General features: G+C 52.5%; 1 protein-coding gene across 3 annotated transcripts in view; it reads right to left on the bottom strand.

The window, feature by feature from the left end:
• The window catches only part of MYOM2 (myomesin 2), an 86,396-nt gene extending 65,943 nt beyond the window's left edge, over positions 1–20,453 (bottom strand). Inside the window, exons 1-9 of one of the 3 annotated variants that reach the window (XM_073902255.1) lie at positions 20,341–20,453; positions 14,985–15,103; positions 13,436–13,597; positions 10,539–10,680; positions 10,231–10,388; positions 9,133–9,225; positions 2,708–2,796; positions 2,578–2,628; positions 186–350 (exon numbers count right to left, since the gene is read on the bottom strand). In XM_073902255.1, the coding sequence (XP_073758356.1) occupies positions 186–350; positions 2,578–2,628; positions 2,708–2,796; positions 9,133–9,225; positions 10,231–10,388; positions 10,539–10,680; positions 13,436–13,597; positions 14,985–15,091 (967 nt within the window). In that variant the 5' untranslated portion in view covers positions 15,092–15,103; positions 20,341–20,453. Of the gene's footprint in view, positions 1–185; positions 351–2,577; positions 2,629–2,707; positions 2,797–9,132; positions 9,226–10,230; positions 10,389–10,538; positions 10,681–13,435; positions 13,598–14,984; positions 15,104–19,953; positions 20,048–20,340 lie in introns of those variants that run through there. The other 2 variants (XM_073902258.1, XM_073902256.1) reach the window with 2 other exon arrangements.
• Positions 20,454–20,951: the final 498 nt, after the last annotated feature.

Genomic DNA, 20,951 nt, shown 5'->3' with positions numbered 1-20,951 from the left:
CCAGCTCCCAGTCTCTCTGCTTGCCGTGTTGCCTGTGGCCAACACCGTGGTGGGCACGAATGCCAAACCACCCCTCAAGCTTCCCGTTCACTCTCACCCCCGGTGACGCCGAGGGTGCGTGCAGCGGTGCACGTCGCCCCAGGGAGCCTCCCCGGGTGGGCTGGCCGTGCCTGCCCACTACTCACCGTCTCTGTACCACTCGGCGCGTGGCTGTACCCTCCTCAGCTCCGGTGTTACCAGCAGTGTGCACTTGAGAGTAACAGTCTCGCCTTCTCTCCTAAAGGTGACCCCAAACTTCTCCAAAAACTGGACATCAAAGTGCATGTATGGAATCATGAACGAAGGAGGCACTGCGCAGATCAGGGGACACGGTTACAGCGGGATGGGCAGGCCGGTGCACGCGCAACAGGTGCGCATTCCCCCATGACCACACGCATCTGCGCCCTCCAGACACCTGCACTGGGGGATAAACGTGTGCCCCCCAAATTCACACATCAAAGCCCTCGGCCCCAGTGAGGAAGTATTAGGAGGTAGGGTCGCTGGAAGGTGATAAGGTTTAGCAGGAGGTCATGACGGTGGGCTCCATGAGGAGACCCGGGCTCTCTCCTCTGTGTGCAGACGCGGCGAGAAGGTGCCGCCCGCACACCAGTAGGAGGGCCTCCCCCACTCAGCCCACACCATGACCTCTGACTTCTCCCCAGCTGTGAGAAGTACATGCCTATGGTCTGAACCCCCAGGCTACAGAGAATGTGGTAGCAGCTGAGCTGACTGAGCCCCTCCCGAGGAATCAGAAGACCTGTCATGGAGATGCAGCTCGTCCTCCGGGCCAGAGGGTGCAGAGGCACAGGGAGGCCATGTGGAGGCCGAGCCACGCGGCGTAGACCAAATGCCCCACCTGTAGGGCTTTGGGAAAGTCACCTGGGCTCTGAGCCCACAGTGTTCTGGTCTTCAGAACACACCATGTATATTCAACGGCACAACGCCCTTTATACTGCACACAAAATGCATTAACTACATCCAGGGGTAGCCAAATTCAATCTCAAAAATATGATGTTTAGTGGGGGGGTACATTTCAGAAGAAAATGCACAGTAAATCTGCAAAACAAAAGAAAATCCATGATTTAAAACACGTGCATGCCGGGGAGAACTTTCTAAAGGCTGGGAACTTCCAGAGGATGGTTTCTTCCCAGGAGGATGTGGGGGAGGGGCGGGAGGGAAGGGGGGAGGGAGGGTGGAGTTTTATCACCTCCAGATGCCCTTAGCTCCTAAAAATAACCAGGGGTTACCAAAGTGTACATCTGAAATCGTTAGTTCTGTGTGATGCCAATTGGACTTTGATTTTTAAAAAGCAATTGAAAAAAATGGCAAAATATTCACATGTGTTGAATACAGGTGGTGAATACATGGTCATCTATTATGTTGCAAACCGTACGCTTCAGTACATTGTAAATACTGTCAAGTTTTTGTTTAGACAGAATTATAACAGGGAAGGGACCCGGGGAGGGCTTCTGAGCTCCCCACCAGCTTCCTCGGCACACCAGGGCTGTCCTCCCAGCGGACCCCGCATCATCAGTGGATTACGGGGCACCGACACACACATCCTCCGGTCACCCTGCCTCCCCTCCCCCCGTGTGGCCCCGACCCCGTCCATGGTCGTGCACAACCCCCAAGCATTGGACACAGGACAATCCAACACACCTGATGCAGAAATGACCAAAAGCCAAGGACACACAGGTGTGCAGCAGCTGCCAGAAGGCTTTCCCCTCGGGTGCTGCTTCGGTCAGGTCTTCCCTCACCCACACTTGACCTTTAACGTCTGGACCCCAAATTATGACACAATCAAAGCTGCTGTGGGGGTACACAGTTACTCTTTTGGAAGGGCAGGTCAGTCCTGAACCTCATTCCCAAACCATTAAAAAGCCACAGTAAGTGGGACTACCAAGTGCTGGTCCTAGAGATGCTATGGGCACGGCTGCCTTCTCTGCGCTCAGCGGCCTCGGGTCAGCCCGGCGTCCCCGCCTCCCGGCTCAGAGAGACACCGGGCTCACCCCATGGCAGGGCCACTGCAGGTCACCCTGGGAACAGGGCACGGGCAGGTGGCCTACGGCTCCCCAGCACCGTGGAGCAGCACGGCCCTGCACACGCGCTCTCAAGTGCGGAGAAGGAGCGCTTTAGCGGGGGGTACGTGAGCCAGCAGGGTACAGACACACATGCTAGGGCGTGTCACACCCGTCAGCAACGGGAACGGCCAGCCCTCTCCAGGCGTGGAGATTCGGGCTGGGGCACAGGACACTATGGCAGGAGCCTGCATTCAGGTCAAGGATTTGGATTCACGTTTTTCCACCCAATTCAAAAATGGAACGTCTCCCAACTTCACCAGTGTCTTAAAATTCCACCTGGCCACAGAATGACACGGGAACAGACCATCCGCGGACAAACACCACCAGGGAAGACTTGGGAGAGTCTTTTGAAATATGATTTAAAAAAAGATTCGACCCTTAGAAAATACTTTTTTTTGTAATCACATGCTACGTCACTACACATTTTTCTGCACACAAAGGAAAACCATGGACTTACATCCAATCGGGAGTCCCACCGAGTGGAATGGCTCCTCGTCTCCGTGGAACCCTGCAAGAGAACCGGGTGAAGGGCACGGATAGACGCAGGAGGCGTGAGGCGTGCCCCCCACCCCAGGAGGACAACTCACTTCTCACCACCACGGCGGCGTTTGTCGACACCTGCCCGTACCCATTCGTGGCCACGGCCGAGTAGGTCGCTGTATCGTCAAAGTTTGCCCTTAGAGAGAGAAAGCAAGGCAGTGTCCTAAATGCACTGTGGGACTCTGGAAGCCAGTGACCCGGACTCAAACACTAGCATTCTTTGAAAGCCACTCATGTGACCTGGATCCTTTGTTCATGAGTGATTTGTTTAAGAACAATGCCAGTTCCATCCTCGGAACAAGGTATTAATTATAGACGCGGTAAGGTCTGGCTCCAGACTATGGTTGGCCTTTGTCTTTGAGGGAAACCGTATGGATGGACATTTCTGGAAAGCCTCAGTCTTATGCTCAAGGGGAAGTCTCTCCTCCCTGCTGGTTCCATTTTTCCACGTGGGTAGAATTCATGGCTTTATCTTGCCAGTGGGAAGGCTCCATGGACCTCAACCTCCAGGAAAATCCACTCCACCTCCCTCCCTACCAGGGATTCTCATGTGTATGGGAGATTATGCCCCAAACCCCAAAAGATCACCCAGATATGAAGCAGCCACCCCAGGGTGTTCTGAAGTTGTCTGAACCAGACCTGCCTGAGGCAGCCATCACTAAGGAGTCGCAGTGAGGTTGCATGTCCACCCCAGAAAGAACAAGGACCCAGCAACGACCAGACCCCAGTCCCTCCAGGGTGGAGCTCCTCTGCAACCCCTCCCCCACAGATGGATCTTACAAAAGCTGAAGCTTATTTTCTTGGCTGTGAACTATGTTCCCACCAGAAAGTGTCACCGGGACCAGGGATGTAAGGTGGAGGATCTGGCATCTGCTGAGCTTTTTTACCAAATACCAGACACTCTGCTGGTTACTTTTACTTTAACGTATCCTGTGTAATAGGCTCCAGCGCCCTCGAAAACACACACGATTATGTATTAACGTGGTGAGAACGTTGACACTTGAAGAAGTTGGGTAAAAAAGGTGCATGTAAATCCAGGAGCTGCACTCTTTCCGGCAGCTTCCGCCACCTGTCCGAGAAGTGGGCATCAGGACCGTGATATTAATCCGGGGAGAGAAATTACACACAAAATTCCACACACAAGAAAAAAAAAGAAAAGAAAAAGTTGACTCCAGGCTTTCTTTTAAAATGCGTCAAGGAGCCAATGCCCCAGAGACAAACCTGTTCTTTGGGGATGGTTAGTAACTTGACTTTCTTCCCTATTCCACTTGGAGCTGAAAATATTTCCATTGACCAAAAAGCACACAGTGTCTCCAGTAACGGGGAGAGGAGGCTTCGAAGCATTACTGTTCCACACCGGCACACGCTCCCTCAGGCACACAGACCATCAGGGGCGGCTGGGGCAGGGGGTCTACACAGAAGGCATGATTACTTCTCTTCCTTACCCTTAAGCATTGCTTGAATTATTATCATTTTCTTTTTGCGCTTGTGTGATTTCTTCTAAACAATGAAACCATTATATTTTCATCAATGCATTCTGTAAACAGGAAGGTATCCTTCTTCTGGGATTAGCCGCACACCTTTCCCTCCAACCAACACCCCCACGGGCTATAACACGACAGGGAAGAAGAGGGAGAGCCGGGCATCCCATGGACACAGCCGGGAGCATCACTGGCCCGGGCCACCTGCAGAGCAGCATGGCACCCTGAGAAAACCGCTTGATCCAAGTCTCCTGACCTGGAGCCTGTCTGCAAGCTCACAGGAACTAAGTCTTAGGAGGAGGAGCGACATGGCCGACACTTCCACGGAGCCCAGAAAGCAGGGCTGGTCCAGCGAGGGGGCAACCCCACTGAGCCAAGACACTGTCCCCCGGCCAGTGTCCCTACCAATTCCCAAAGGGGGGCGGCTCCTACTGCTACACCTACTCGAGTCCTCAGACGGAGTGTATAGAGATCTCACCAGCGTTGTCCAGTTGGGCACTGTATTCTCGATCCCTCTGACAAACCCTTCTGGGTGGGATTTGATACCAGTGGTTCCCAAACTGTCCCCCAGAGTTTTCAAACCGGACCTCCCCCAGGGAGGGCAAGGTGGCCCACCCACATGGCAGCTCCTCCCACAAGATCTTGAGCTGGTTTTCCAGTTGAGAATAAGACATGGAGGAGAACCACCTAACACATTAGCACTGACAAACTTGTCAAGGGACCGATTAGCACGTAGTAATTAGCGGGATGGATGGGCTGGGGAGAAGGAAGCCTGCACTTAGGAGCTGGAATGTCCTTTGGTGTGTGGATGTGCGTGTGTGCATTTCTCCAGAAAGGGATGTGCCCCGCGGCGTCCTCTGGGGTGTAAAGAAGTGCATACCCCCCAAATACGCAGACCTCCTGCTTTACTGTAATTGTCCCATGCATCCCCGTGCCCCGTGGAGGGAGTACACACGGCCCACTGGGTGTGGAGGTGTGAGTCCTCACTTCTGTGATGTCTACTCTTTTTACATTGTTTCTGTGTTTCTCCTTTGCAAATGTTTTATGTTGCATAAAATAATACACTGGGACACACAGAGATGATCAGCAAGCATACCTGTCTGGACTGGGGGCCAGGCTTACCTGTGCCACCCCGTGCTGGAGCTGCGGGCAGGCTGCAGGAAGGACGGGACCCGAGCGCCAGTGCAGAGTACAAGCCAAGGGGTGGACAGGCTGGGCATGCAGATTTTGAGGAGCCTATGCCCTACGCAAAATTTTGTGCACAGGTAATCTCGGGACCCATATGCCTTCCCACACCCCAGCAGGACTCCGTTCCTCTCTCCACCCCAAGGCCACAGCAAGAGGTAGCACACAGCCGGCCCCCAGAGCCTGCTTCTGGCCCATCCTCCACGCTGTGAGAAATTGCATGCACGTGGTTAGGAGGCAGACGATTTTATGTTCTGTTTGGACAGGTTCCCAGGATAGAGAGAGGTCTCAATCTCTACAAACTTCCATGGGGCACTTGTGCATCTCCGAGTCTTGAAGTGTCCTCCAGGCAACCGCATGGGAGAAAGTCATGCCCTCTGATCTCCTTTCAGGAGGGTAATCCGACAAATGCTTACATCGCCCGTGACCTGTCCTGGGAACTCGGGCCCAGCATCCTTCCCCTGGAAGCCGTGTCCACACTGGAATTACAATTTAACTCAAATGAGAGTTTGCATATGGAAGTCTAAACTAATGCGCCCAGGAGGTCGGCCTGGCTGCGGCGAGGGGGCAGGGGTGGTGCTGGACACAAAACCTGCACGAGGTCATCCTTTGTGCTTTCATAAAAACATGAGCGCAGCATTAAAATTCTGTGAAGAAACAGGACTCACATTATGAGTCCCCAAGGAAAATTTTATGAGCATATAAAATCGTGTCGATTACAGTCTAAGTTCGAACAGCACCAAAGGGTCAGAAGCACTTGAAGAATTCAGGCAGCAGCCAAGGAGTATTCATAGGGGCAAACGTCACCCCGGCAGCTGAAGGGGGAGCTCCCTCCCTCCCCGGCTGGCAGCACATTCCACTGCACTCAAAATGGCCATGGATCAAATGATGGCAACTCAGCAGTTTGGTATGAACAGCTGAGCTGTGCGGAGACAGCAGGCTCCCCCTTCGCTCGTCAGCTGCGGACAGGGTCCCCGGGCAGATAGGAGTGCTGGGCAAGTCCGTCTCCACAGGGACCTGGGCTGCTGAGCCATGGACCACGGCGTCCCGGGCCTCAGTTTACAAACTCACAGCTGACAGACTCACCGGTTTATCAGTGCGCTGGGTTCAAAGCTGGTATTACCCCCAGGATAAGTGTAAAAGTTTCATACTTGAGAACAGGAAATGGTTTTCCCTTGTAAATGCAGTTGTTAACTCGGAAGCAAGCTGGGTGAAAACTCGGGCTGACCTAGGGACCTCTAAGCAGCCATGGCGCACCCAGGTACAGAAGAGACAGCCCTGAACTCAGCACACTCTCCACGATGAAGGCGATGTTCTCCTTCTACACAGTGTGGCTTTCTGGCTACTCAAATAGACACATGTTTTGGAAATCAAAGGAGAGAACCTTATTCTCTGAGAATTACAGCAAGGGGCCAGGGTGTTCCACCCCCAAGCCTTGCCCCGAGGATGTCTTCTCAGTTAGGGCCAGCCTGACCACCCTGCTCCACCCCATATCCCAGCCCACCCCTACACCAACAGGTCCCCACTCCCCACACCCAGTACCCTGGCCTCCTGATCTACTATATAATTCACTTTTTTATTGTGCTTACGGTTCACCTCCTTATGGCAGATTATAAGACCTCAAAGAAGAGGACCTCGGTTTTGATCCCTTATCCCAAGTGTCTGGACCAGTGCCTGGCACACAGTAGGTTCCCAAAAAATAGCACCAGAAGGCCTGGCCCTCCAGTTTTTTGAAACAGCCCTCACATTTACCTGGAAAACCACTTGTCACAAATATTCATCTTAATCACAACCTTCTAACACCTGTTCTGAAGAGTGTGCAGGTGGAGAGCTGGTTGTGGTGATGGGGAACCCAGCAGGCCTCCTCCAGAGGCTCATCCAAAGCCCTGCCGGCCCGGTGAGGCAGCCGGCCCCCCGCCCGCGTGAGGAGTGGGGAGGCTGTAGAGCCTGGTGCTGGCAGCTGGCGGGTGCCCCCCGCAGGTGCAGCCTGGGAGTGCCGGGCGGGCAGTGCCTGAAGGGGCTCCAGCCTGGGCTCCCACCCCAAGTCCGAAGTTGGGAAACAGAAGGAGGAAGAACACAGGCAGGAGGCAGAGGAAGACCCAGTGAGCGCAAGGCAAAAAAGCAAAGAAACGCGGTAAAACCATCCTCCCCGGGGGTGGAAACGGAGACATGGCGAACTCCCTCCCAGAGCAACGTGGGCCAGGCTCCTTGAACCTCAGCCCTGGACCTGGTCCTCCTGCGCAGGAACCCTGCTGAGTCAGCTCAGGGGGACCCCCCCATGTCTGAGCAGGTGCCTCACCACCCCCTCCCCAGATGAATCCCATCATCTGGCTTCAGTAAGGAGCCTGTGAGGCTGGTCTGGCAGAGTCCCAACCCCTGACGCTTCCTCTCCGTGACTTCCCTCCGTGCCCCCACATGCTCCTGGGGTGAACACCCCACCTTCTGGTGTGTGGGCCTGAGCCCCACACACTGGTCACACAGAAGGAGCACATCAGAGTAACCCTTTCTTCAGCAAAACTGATGTATAAAAAAGGAAAGAATCCCCTCGGTCGAAGGATGCATCAGGGAGAAGTTTCCGTGATGAATGCTCTGTCGTACTAACTTGTGACCTCTCCAAGTCACCTTGGGGATTATTTCAGTGGGACCATTTTACTAAGAGTTATTTTATTGCAGATTATTTTACCTCTAAGTAAACTGAGCCTAATTATGATGTGGTTGCTCTACAAGTTAGTAATAATAAAATCAATAAAGTTATATATTCCAATGTCTTACTGACTTTTGCATTTATATTAGTATCCCTCATCTTTTCCTGGAAAGGACTTGATATAACTTACTACACACACACTCACACACACTCACCACATGTTTATATAACATATGAAAATATATATGGTCTTATTTGGTCTTCATGATCGTTCCCATTAAGCCAACAGAGAAGATAAAATTTTTTATCATGTCTCTTGATAATGACTTTCAGATAAAAATATTACAATTCAGGAAGAGTTAATGATCCATCCAAAGTCACAGGGTACACGGTAGATCAGGGATCCAAACCCAGGTCTCTGGTTGCAGTCCCTAAATTACAGTGCAGTAACGAGCCCCATTTACCCGTCAGATTAACAGCTGAGCCATGGGAAAATGTCATGATATACTGTGAGAAAAGGCGGATTGCACCATGTTATGATCTTCTTATGAAATAAAAACTGTGTGTACACAGAAGCAGAAAAAGAAATGCAGAATCTCACTTTTGAAAAAAAATCTAAGTGTGTGTGTGTGCGTGCATGCACATGCTGTGTAAGGAAAATGAAAAATAGCAAAATACTGATGCTGTGGGAAATATGAATGATTTTTATTTTTCCTCATCTGTATTCTACATTTTTTCAATTTATGAAAAAAAGATAGAAGTTATGTTTCTTTGAGGAGCTTGGGTTTAGTTAGGCACTGGTCCCCAAACCTGGCACGCGATGCGCTCCCTGCTGGACAGGTGTGGGGAATCTTCTTCATCCACGGTCACCTGTGCACCTGAACGCCACCGTCTGTCCCTAAACCAGCCATTCTCTTTGCTCCCAGAGCAGGAGCCTGGACAGAGCTGCAGGTTTGCCTACTGGGGGTCTGACACCAAGGACAGCAAGCTTCCAGAAGCTTCCCCCACAGCTTAAGTCAGAAATACTACCAAAGTCCCATGGCACAGAATGGACGTGGTGCCCCCTGACCTCCTGTCTCCAACTGTGAGGTCTCTCCTGTGTTTGGATCACTGAGTGTTTGAAGCAGGTGTCCCCAGGCGCCCACCATGCCCAACACCTTACCTATTGATCTCCAGCGTGTGCACGCCATATTTGCTCTCGATTCTGTACTTGCCCGGCTCTCCTGCTTGGCAGATCAAACTACCATTCTTATACCTGCACGAGGGAAACAAGTTACTGCAAAGGCAAAGGGGAATTTGCATTTTGTCCCTGCCTTCTTTAGGGCCCTTAGGGATGCTATCGCCCTGCGTCTGTGAGCTCCACTTCCCAGGACCTGGGGCCGGCACAGCAGAGCAACTAGGGGTGACCCAGGGCCCAAGTCTGTGTGTCCACTTAGGAGAGAGCAGCTCCTGCAGAATTCAGCCTATCTGGGCCGTCCTCAACCTATGTCAGAGAGCGCCACGAGTGTCCTTGGACTTCGTGAGGAATTCAGGATAAATCATTCCCTAAGAAAAAAAATGTTGCCAGTGTGAGCTGCATCCCAGGCCAGCCTCTCTGGGAAGTTCTATGGGATCCTGACTGCAGGAAGCTGGCCTCCGCGCCCCACCTGGGACAGCAGGACCTTGTTTCCCTGAGACTGAGAGTTGGTGGGTCGCTGCCTCCGCAGCCTGCCCGGCAAACAACCACAGAACCTGGAACTAAGTTTCTGATCTGGGCTGAGTGCCCCAGTCAGGTTACGAGCAAAATGTGTATGGTCTTTGCAGCAGGCTATAAACTTGGGGAATGTTATTATCACTTCCAGCAAGTGGAGCAACAAACATAGGTATGCAACAGATGGAGAAACACAAGGGTCTGGGGCCTGGAGACTTGATTCTTGACATCATCAGGTGCAATCAACCACAGCACCACACGCGGCCCCACCATTCAGATCATCTGAAGGAACTTATTCTTAAGTAGAATTCCTCTGAAACTCAGCTGAGCCAATTTCACTAAAATAAAATGCCGGCATGGCATTTATGGTGGCCATTCAGTGAGTGTTTATAAATGTATGTCCCATGGAGTTTCACACACAGTGGGCAATGGAATGGGGTGCGTGCCACACGATCCCTTCAGGTGGCTCTTCCTCATCTGCACATTGTCACCAGCTGTTACCAGATCCTCGTGAGAGAGTGCAGTCCAGCCCTCCTCAGACCCGGGGGCAGGCCACCTGCCCACACTCACCACTGCACCACGGGGGTGGGAAACCCTTGCACGGTGAAGCAGAGCTTCACAGACATTCTCTCCCAGACGGTGTGGGACCTCAGGCGCACCAGGATCTCGGGGGCCCGGCGCATCCGCTCCAAGTAGGAGTGCCTGTGCCCGGTCAGCTTGTCCTCCACCTGCCCCGGGAAGCAAGGCCAGGTCAGCACGCTGCAGGAAGGGGCACGGCATGGGCCAGCAAGGCTCTCTGCCCATGGGCCATACGCATGTCATGCAGACAACCCACGACCAGACCCGCGCCTCTCAAGGAGCCCCAGAGGTCCCCCTACCATCTCCTGAATGGCGTATTTGTCCAGCTTGTCCTGAGCCTGTGTGCGCGCCTGGTGCATATTTTCCTCCATCTCAGCCAGATCCCGGAGGAAACGCTCCCGCTTGGCTTCCCCATAAGAGGCCACCAGAGACTGGTACCTGCTGGGGCAAAGAAGTGACGTTACTCTCGTGATACGCAGAAAGGGTGAGTGGTCATCAAAGGTCTGGAGACCACACATGCTCTTTCCCAGGATTTTCTCAAGTGGAGAGCAAGAAGAGGAATTGAGAAAAGCTATTTCTGCTTAATTTTAATCTCTTTCTTTCAAGACTATGGTCTGGCTAGAGGGCTAGTACCATACACAAAGCAGTTGTAAGAAGGGCAGACGTATGATTCGTAAATAAAACAGTTATGGGAGAAGATGCGCCAACCCTCCTTTTACCGGGAGGGGCGCACAATCACACCGCTCAGAGGCCGGTGCTCTTCCGCGGATTGCTGTGAGCAGACGTGCACCCGGGATGCGCATAATGCACAATGTCAGGAACAGACACAGAGTCACAAAGGGAGTCTGAGGCCCCTAAAATCGGACTTGTCTACAGCTCTGGACCCCATGATGACTCACACATGCTCAGTAAAGTCTGTACCTCGGAGCAACTCACTCCACCTTCTCAGGACACCGTCTCCCCATCCCTAAGGCCAAGAGCTTGGCCGCCCGGGGGTCTGGCACCCAGTGCTTAGGCCCTGCTGGGCTGGTGTCTGTTTAACAGCCAACACAGACAATGTAAGGAGAGCCTGAACCCCACCCCCCCTGCGCTTTCTTCTGCATATGGAGCTCATAAAAACCGCCTGTTTTCCTGGGGAGGCTGCTGATTCCGAATGACTCTAGGGCTGCATGAAAGCCTCCTGAATCAACAGATGCATGTAAGAAGTAAGTCTGTGTTCCAGAAGAATAAAAGGGATTCAATAAAAAATTCAGCTTCTTTTTTGTTTGTTTGTTTGCTTTTTTTAAAGATTTTATTTATTTATTTGAGAGAGAGAATGAGAGATAGAGAGCATGAGAGGGGAGAGGGTCAGAGGGAGAAGCAGACTCCCTGCTGAGCAGGGAGCGCGATGTGGGACTCGATCCCGGGACTCCAGGATCATGACCTGAGCCGAAGGCAGTCGCTTAACCAACTGAGCCACCCAGGCGCCCAAAAAAATTCAGCTTCTTGATCTGTAAGAGTCGAGAGTGAGGTGCCGTCAATCTGGCCCGAGTGCTGTCTTTGTGCACCCAGCATCGCCCCGCCCACTGCCACGCCTGCCTCGGGCCTCTCCGGCAGAATGTCACCCATCACACACTGACGCTTAGCGATGAGCCCCGAGGACAGCCCGGGCATGATGCACGGGGGCCCGTCTTTCACCAGGACAGAAGGAAAAGCATCTAATCTCCTGAATCCTCCAGAAGACCATGCTGAGATCTTCAAAGCATGCCGATGCTTCTGTGGCTTTTATTTTATACGGAGACATAGCAGTTAATCAGTGATGCACCCACGGATTCATCTTTCGAGAAGGACCAGTTTGTCCCATACCTTAAACTAGGATCTGCCACAGGAGGGGAAGAACAAAAGGAGCTGGAGAGACCCAGGCTATAACCCACATACATGCTGGGGGTCAAAGGACTACTCCAGGAGAGTAGCCTTGTGTGTCTCAAAAAGACTTCCAACAGCGGGGATTGTCCCAACAGTGATTACTGCCAAAACCGTGTGAATCACGGTAACCTACTCCCTGACCCCTCTAATTAACAGAAGCTGACATTCCCCCCATTCACTCCTGTGGAAATTGAGGAATAGAGATTTTCTGTGACATGCTCAAGGTCACCACAAGGAATAATTAATAAAATTATAAAGGTCTAAACTTCTCACTCCCATACCCACACCCTAAATAAAGATAGAACCATTTTTTAAATAGTCCAATAACAGAAAATCCAGTTTTTGGTAATGTGCACATTTTGATGTGATTCTCTCACAGAAGAAATCCTCACTTTACCATAAAATGTACATGGCAAAATTCACAGAAGGCATCTAAAAGATCATTCAAAGTGTGCAAAATGAAGCCTGATCTTTCCAGCTGCCCATTTTTGTTACACAGGTCCCTTCATTGTAGTGCTAGGTTCAAAATGAAACACGTTTGCCAATTCTCATTTTCTCCTTCAGGTTTTAAGTGGGTAAGAATACAGAGACCATTTTCTAGAAATAATAGGGGGAGGTGAGGGGGAAAACAGAGCAGGTATAACACAAAGCGTTCATGGCATGCTTCACTATTTTGTTCTTGTAAGATCACCACCTGTTTCTCTGTGATCTGGAAACAATTTGTGAAGACTGACGTCCTCATTAATCCATGTCATTCCTGGGACATTTTCCCCTATGAGCTGAGTCCCCTGCAATGCTGGGCACAGCCGTCACAATGTTTCCACTCAGACACCCGCTGGAAATGCCCGCCTGTTTGGAAGATCACCTTGCCAGCCAACAACCTCACTGCCCTGCGTTCCAGCTAAAGAGGCTGTCGGGGGAAACTCGACATGACCTTCAACCTGTCAGGTCTCAGTGCTTTCATGGGAGAAGCGTGGGATTGGACAGAGTGCAGACATGGGATCCACCGCAAGCATGGCCACGTGGGCAAGTTCGGTTGTGCAGAAGGAACTGGAAAATGCCCCACACGGTTATGCTGTAGGACTCACTGAGCTAGACAGGGAACAATATGCTGGGCACTGATGGGCTTCACAGAGGCAAGGGTGACCCTCCAGGCTCTCGGCTGTGTTCTCGGCTAAATGCCTGTCACTGTCCCCTCTGTGGCCGCAGACCCTCCCCAGAGCCCCCGGCCGAGGTGCCGTGCCACCGCAGTGCTGGGAGGGGCGGGGCGGGAGAGGGGGCAGAAGCTCACCGCCTCTGCTTCTCCTGCTCCTCCTCCTCCAGAGCCTCGGTGCTCAGTCTCTTTGCACAGATACTGCAGGTCGCCCCCCTAAACGCCGTCTGGCCGGCCGCTCTCTGGGAAGATGACTTCTGTGAGAAAGACTTCTGGGAAGATGAGTGGCTGGAGGTGCGCCTGGATGGGACACGGAAACAATCCGACGTGTTAGAGGAGTGTGCAAATTCATCCTAACAAACCACACCCCGTTTCTCCTGCACGCACGTCAGCCTTGAACCGTGCCGGCACACAAACACGAATGAGCACGTGCACACACGTGTGCAGGCACACATGTACTTGCCTTCCTGAGCACACCAGCACATGTGTGTACATACACTCATAGAAACTGCGCCCCTGTGCAGGCACTGCCCCCAGCTGCACACTCACACGTGTGCACACTCACACACATGTGCACTCACATGCATGCACACTCACATGTGAGCACTCACACACGTGTGTACACACACAGAAACCTATATCCTTGTGCGGGCACTGCCCCCAGCTGCACATTCACACACACGTGCACTCACACATGCATGCACACAGAAACCTACATCCCTGCACAGGCATTGCCCCCATCTGCACACGCACATCCTCAGAGGGGCACCTTCACACATGAGCTCCTCTCCTACCCTTGCCATTTCCCACCCATGCCCACGAGTGCCTTCTGCCACGCTTTTGGCCTAATGCCACGGTTATATATATCTCAAGGGATCTGAAGCTCCCGGAGGCTGCTGGGAGGGCTGTGGATGTTTGGCTGCTTGTTACAGGGATGGCAACAGAACACAAGGGCCATAGGCAGGTCTAAATATAGGGTGCCGGGGACATGCACAAGCTCCAGAGGCCGCGGCATGGCACGCCCGCAGTGTCTTCCGTTGGTCAGCACGGCCGTCCCCGGGCCCCCGAGTCCACGGACATCTGCAGCCCCAGGCAGGTGTGGCACGTCCCTGAGGACCCTGTGCTTCTGAAGCTGGCAGATCTGTGGCTTCACGGGAGCCCCTGATGCAGTGAATACATTTACCTTTCTGCTACATTTATTATTATTGTAGCAAAACTACTGACAACAGCCTCCATGTGATCTTTACTTTGCCCCCATGAGCTTCTCTCCCACTGGTATTCTTCCCATTGTCTCTTCTTGCTGCCCTTCTGTGTTGGTGACTTTTTAGATCCTAGTTCTGCAAAATGTGTGAAGAGGCGCAAAGTCAAAGAGCACTTATTAAAAAGTCTCTGCCTTCATAACCTAAATGAGGGGCTCAGAGCCAGTCTACCAGGATCCACCAGGATCCACCTGAATCCACCGGGATCTACCCGGATCCCAGCAGTACTCCCACACAGAGTTTGCTGTGCAGCCAGGAGAGCCGAATTTCCCCACCAGTGTGAGGCACGGGCATCAGGGAGCATGCCATCCCTGACCCGCCCCCCAAACCAGTTCATGTCCAGGGTGCAGGGGACTAGATAAAGCTCCTGTAACACCAGACACCCACGGTCAAAGCTCTACTGGTCCAATTGCTGAATTCCAACTTACTTTTTCGCAGCATATTCATCCAAAAGGTACCTTGTCTGAACATTGCGGTACGACTGGTCAAAGTGTTTGTGTCGCTTTTGGTAAAAGGGCACTGTGACAAGCGACATCTTGGTGTGCACCTACGAACAAAGAGTATGTCAAATAGTGCTGAGCTCCTTCTCAAATGCAGTCCTGCTCTTGCAATTTTTACACCAGCATTGCCATTGTTCCAAAGGGGAAAATCAAGTTCAATTAGTAACACTCTTTCAGGGGACAGGGGAGGGAAGAAACATTATATAAGTGAAAATAATCTCAGGCTATGAATCTGGATTCCTAGTAAGTTCCCTAGGACCAGATATGGTGTTTGGTTTGCTCCTACGAAAATCAGAAGACTAGACTATGTTTCTTTTAATTGTGAGCTCAACAAATATTTATAGAATACCCAGCTTGTTCAAGGCAACATGAAAAGCAATGTGAGTGATAAGGATAAAAATAAAACACAGATTAGAGAAGTAAACAAATACTTAGAACGCAAGATAAGAGCAGAAAGAGATCCCAACTGCTCTGGGAAATGAGGAGGGAACACACATAACAGGACAGAGGGCAGCCAATGAGGGCCCCTGAGGAGGTGACGCTTGAGAAGAGCCTTGACCATGGACACACTGACAGGTGGAGATGGGGCGGGGGGGCAGGGCATCCCATGAGCAAAGGTAGGAGGCAGGAAAACACGAGATCTCAGGAAGCTTGAAGAGACAAAACAAGAGATCGTACTGGAAAGACGGCAACCACACACGGGGGCTTTCAGCGTCTGCCCCGGGAGCCGGGGGTCTTCACTGCTCGAAAGGGTACCTGGAAAGGGAACTCGTCTCCAGGACACTGTCTAGACCCATTCTTCTAAAATCGCATCTCACCAGTTACATGTAGACTCTCACAGCAGGGGTGGGCGCAGGGAGCAGGGCTGGGGCCAGCGAGAAAGCCGGGGGGATGTGGACAAGCGAGCACATTTTGGTTAAATCCTCTGGAAACGAGGAACGACTGAGAGCCATACTGTGGTGTGGAGTCTGAGAACTGAAGTAGGGCGGGCACTGGAGTCCGGGCCGTTTGCAGCCTATGCTCACTCAAAATAAATACAGCGCCAACTTAGGGCTTACTCAATTCTCTTTAAAATGTAACATAGACAGTATTCCTAAATCTCGGTGAGCACTAACTTCCGAAATAAAGGACCAAAGGAATTCCAAATCTGAGCTCCACTTTTGTCCTTGGTGTTTAAATTAGAATAATCTGCCCAAATCCAAAGAAGGAACTCTAAGGCAAGTCCCCAAGGCCCAGCTCCAGGGACAAGAGGGACACAGCCCGGCAGTGGACAAGCAGCAGGTGCCGCCTTGAGGTGGGAGAGCCCGCACCTGCTCCCTCCACCACCCCACCGTTCAGCCCTTGGAGCGTGCGTTAGGAAGCCACCCAAATACAGAACGTCCTCCAAGCAGACTCCTCATGGCCAATTTCCTGCAGACCGTGATTTCCTAGAAGAACAGAATTACAGAAGCCCGGAAGAGATCCTTAGGGATTATCCAAACCCCTATTGTACTGGGGGGTGGGGACAGATGCCAGGAAGGAGAAAGGATTTCCCTAAAAACATGTAGAAAGGGCTGGTCCACCCAGAGGCCATCAGACCTCTACTTCTGGGCCTTTTATACTTTGCCACACTAATACCAATTTTTCCTCCTAAAAATCAAGTAGTCAAGCAACCACCTCATATGCACTGAGGGTCCAGCACGTGTTTTATAGCTAGCATCAATCTGATGCTAAGTATGCAACAGAACGAGCTTCTCCAAACGCCGCATCTCATGGAACTCCGTGGAGACAGAGCTTCTCTGGATGCCACATCTCACAAAGCTCCATGCGGACAGAGCTTCTCCGTCCCACCCCAGCTTTGAAAGAGGCGTCATAGCACAAAGGTCAAGAGCACAGGCTTACATCTGATAGACCTGGGACTGAATTCTGAGCCTGCACAGGGACATGGCCTTAGGTGCCTTTCTCACCTCCCGAACTCTGATACTCCATACAGCTTCTATGGAATGCTTGACACCGTGCCTGGCATGGGGTATCAAACAACCAAAATTGGTAGCTGTCCCTACCACACTGGCTTTGCTGTTGTTGTTGTGAAGGGAGTGGTGTAGGTAGGAAAACGTATCTGAAACAAATGCATCTGGTCACTTTACTATCTGAAATACCCTCAACTGCACCTCAGTGGGTTTTCCAGTGAGTCCATCAAGACAAATCATCAAGAAAAGCCCTCCGCCCATAATGGCATGCATTCCATTGACTGTCTCTGGAGTCCATGGGTGTGCTGGGGTCAGCTCCCTGAGCTGAAGTCAGACCAGGTCGGGGCATGCATCTCAGCAGTTTGGAGCAGCTTCCTCTCGCCAACCACACCTGCTCCAACGGAGGAAAAGGCTGCGACAGCACAATGAGGAACGCAGCCTGTAGGTGCAACCATGCCCGTGGTCATATCCCATCTCAATCACTTACATTTATGCTGACTTAGCCTTCAGACCTGTTTGCATTTCTTGTTCAAGGGAAGAGTCCAAAAATGGCCCAGATGATAAGAGAGGATAGGCTATCTTGACGTGCTTAAACTGGGGGAGCTCGAACCCCAAAAGAGGGCAAGGCGCACTCAGCGGGACCTGTGCTTTTGTTCTGAGTGTGAAAGGTCAGCTTCCCTCACAACACGGGGATACTGTAACCATTCCGCAGTGTCCTGTCCAATGCTCGGAGGACAATCAGCGCTCGCTATTATCACCCACCTCACCCAACGCGCGCTTGTGCGGCCTGCAAGTCCTCAACACTTCCTGTGTGAGGAGCGTACACTTTGTAACAGTTAGCGCCGTGGGGCTGGGATCAAGTGCACGGGGCTCCCGTGCTCCTCGCTCTGACCAGTACACCTGCTAGAGCTTCTTCCCCCCACCAAGGCAGCTGTGGGCCACGGCAGTAACAGAACGTCACTGCATTTATTCCCACCTAATGAAACACGGTGCCTAGGGCCATCACAGTCAGGAGCTTGCAGGGACTCTGCAAATGGGATTATCCTCGCCTCCACCCATCTCTTACTACCCATCTCTTACAGACACATGGAGCACCTGCCCGGGGGCAGCCACGCCTGAATCACAGACCACAGCATTTCAAGGACGGGACCATCTTGGAGCCCCCGGCTCCACGGGTGGTAGCAAGCTCCCGTCTCCTAGACAGTGGACCCTTGTGCCACTGTGTCATCGCCAACCCCCTCCCCGGCCTGGGCTGGCTTTTCCCAATGCCATGGGCAACCCAGACAGAGCAGCAGGCCCACCGTGCAGCCACGCCCACGTCCAGGCCACTCAGGGAGCCTCATGTCTCAGAGCCTCCCCCGTTGTCCCTGAGCACCCTGGAGCTGGAGCGAGGAGCTCCCTTGGAAACCTGTTCCCTGCAGACTCAGCACATGCTCGGCAGCTGCAGCCTGGGGCACACGGCATTCACCTGAAACCACAGGAGGCTCCACAACTTGACACGGATGAGCTCATTCTGTCCTGGGTGAATGTCGGCCTTCCCTGAGAGGAAACGGAGCTCTGGGGGGCGAAAATCATCCACCCAGGTCCGTGGTCCATCAGACACAGAGCCAACGTCCCACCTCCCTGCCCTTCTAACTCTGCACCCAGTCCACGGCCCCCACCCATCCCCAGGGCTCACGAAGTCTTCCCACGCATCTCAGAATGATGACACCAAAATGAAACGTGAGCCCATCCTCAAGTACAGGGCACCATGCGTCTGTGACATGCTCAGACCTAACGCCTTCCTGCAAAAGGTATCTGGAAACCATCTTTCATGCCACCAAGAAGGATTTTAATTTGTGGAAACATTTCAACTACAATGCACTGACATCCACCTAATAAAAGACACTGTTGTTTGTGCACCTAAAAATGTCGAAGTCAACGAACACACCAAATGAAAGCTTTTCAAGAGGAACGAGAAGGATGAGTTGGCACACACAGTTGGCCTAGGCCCCCAAGGAACTAAACCCTCAGACCCCAAGACGGGCTCTGCCCAAGCTCGTCGGCCCTGGGGTCTACTTGCCCCGAAGCTTTTTCCACGCTGCTCAGCACCAAAAGAAATAGTCATTGAGCACAAAATCCTCTTTAAAATCATCCTCAATGAGAAATCCTACATGGTGTGACATCTGATTGCTGGCAGCCAAATTTCTGCAGTGTTTCTCGAATAATCTTTTGGAGCCGTGGCAGGAGAGGCAGAGGGCTGTCCTTGCAGCCACAGAGTTCTCCAGCTCCCAAGGACCCTGAGCCCTCCTGCCCTGACGCTCCAGCACGATCAAATTCGATTGAGCCACCAGATCATGTGCAGCTTCCTGGACGGGAGAACTTTCCAGCAACCCACACAGTTGCCATCATCTCCAATTAGAGAAATTGCAGTTTACCCCCCGATTCTCCTTGTCTCGGTAAAGGACCGGCGTCCCTCACTCAGCGCTGGCTCCACATACACGCGCTGCAAGTGACCCCGACTGGGTTTACTTAAAAAGCCATTTCAATGGTCTTTGCTCCACTTACTCTGCATACACCTGTGTCACTCGTGCTTGGGAAGCAAGGGTTGAGCCGGGAGGTGGGAAAGTGAAGCCCTCCCAGCCGGAGCCCCACTTCCCCAAGCCCTGCTGCCCTCCTGGGCCCAGGGCCCCTGCCCCACCACCCTCCCTACAGGCCCAGCTCTGAGGCCGTGGGGGGGCGGCGCCGGGCTCCAGCAGGGGCGCCGAGCCGAGAGACTCTGCAGGATGACGGCTCATGAGAAAGCACAGAAGACAAGAAGACAGCCGTGTGGCACCATCCGGCTAAAGCTGAAAGCCTCAGAGGCTGAGAGCAGCCTTCCTCACGGCTCCAGACACCAGCGTCCAGGGCGATGCTAATGACCTAAGGACTCGCTCTCCCTTCAGAAAATAGCCAGTTTTATTCCACACCTTTTCGAATCTGCACGGTCCCCACAGACTCCTTCATGGCCCAGACCCTCACGAAAGCGCAGACCACAATGATGGGCTCAGGGCCCCCGCAGGAGACGCCGCAGACCTCGGGCAGACGGCCAGGGCTCTGAGGGGACCGCCCATGATGACAGTCCAGATCATGACCGTGGGAAACAAAGAAAGGCCTGAAATCTATTCCCAGAAACGCAGACCTCAGGCCGAACCGTTGGCTGTCTCCTCTGTGCTTCAGGGAGCATGCTAGCTAACCCTGCCTTCCCCGGAAACAGGTCCACCTGGGAGAGCAGACTGCTCCCAGCCGCAGCACACATTACTAGTCCTCCTTGCAAAGCCCCAAATCAGAAAAGTAACGGAGAAAAGAAAACTTACCCAGAGAGAAAGGAGAAAGGCCAAGAGGAGAGAAGCCCTGCCTCGCCCGGCTTACCCACGACGAGGCTCTGGCTGAAGAAGGCAAAGCTATTTCTCCCTCCAAATGCCCAGCCCTCCCTCCCATTTATGGCCTGGGAAGAGGCTATATATAGCCACAGGGACAGCCTCGCCCCAAATTCATGACCTGCATCATCAGTCATCAGCCTGATCCTAGGAAGGAAAAGTCAACAAGTTGGAAAAAATGAAAATCAGAAAGTGCCAAGTGTCTGTCTGGAGGCACAGAAGGTGCCTCTCTCCTCTCAGGACAAGAGGGTAGGGCCGACATTCCACCGTGCCTGGCTTTCCTCTGACTCCTTTCAATGTTTACGCACAAGTTCTCAGACCTCTTTTCAATCCTGTTGAGCTGCCGGTTCCCCAGACCATTCGCTGGTGCTTCCAGATGAGTCTAAGAGCTGCTCGAATTTGGGGGGGCAGTTTACCACTTGTTGGCCAGAGCACTCAACTCGAGTGATGCAAGTCCCAGAGGAAAGAAAAGGGGGCCTCTTGGGCGGGTAGTATGTTGGGGAGGTTTTTTGGTTTTGTTTTTATTCCAGAAACTACTCATGCTTTCA

The sequence above is a fragment of the Callorhinus ursinus genome, unplaced genomic scaffold (assembly GCF_003265705.2).
Source record: "Callorhinus ursinus isolate GAN/ISIS: 27379988/994484 unplaced genomic scaffold, GSC_fseal_2.0 scaffold17, whole genome shotgun sequence".
Classification (NCBI taxonomy): Eukaryota; Metazoa; Chordata; class Mammalia; order Carnivora; family Otariidae; genus Callorhinus; species Callorhinus ursinus.
This window is presented reverse-complemented; position numbering and strand designations above follow the sequence as displayed.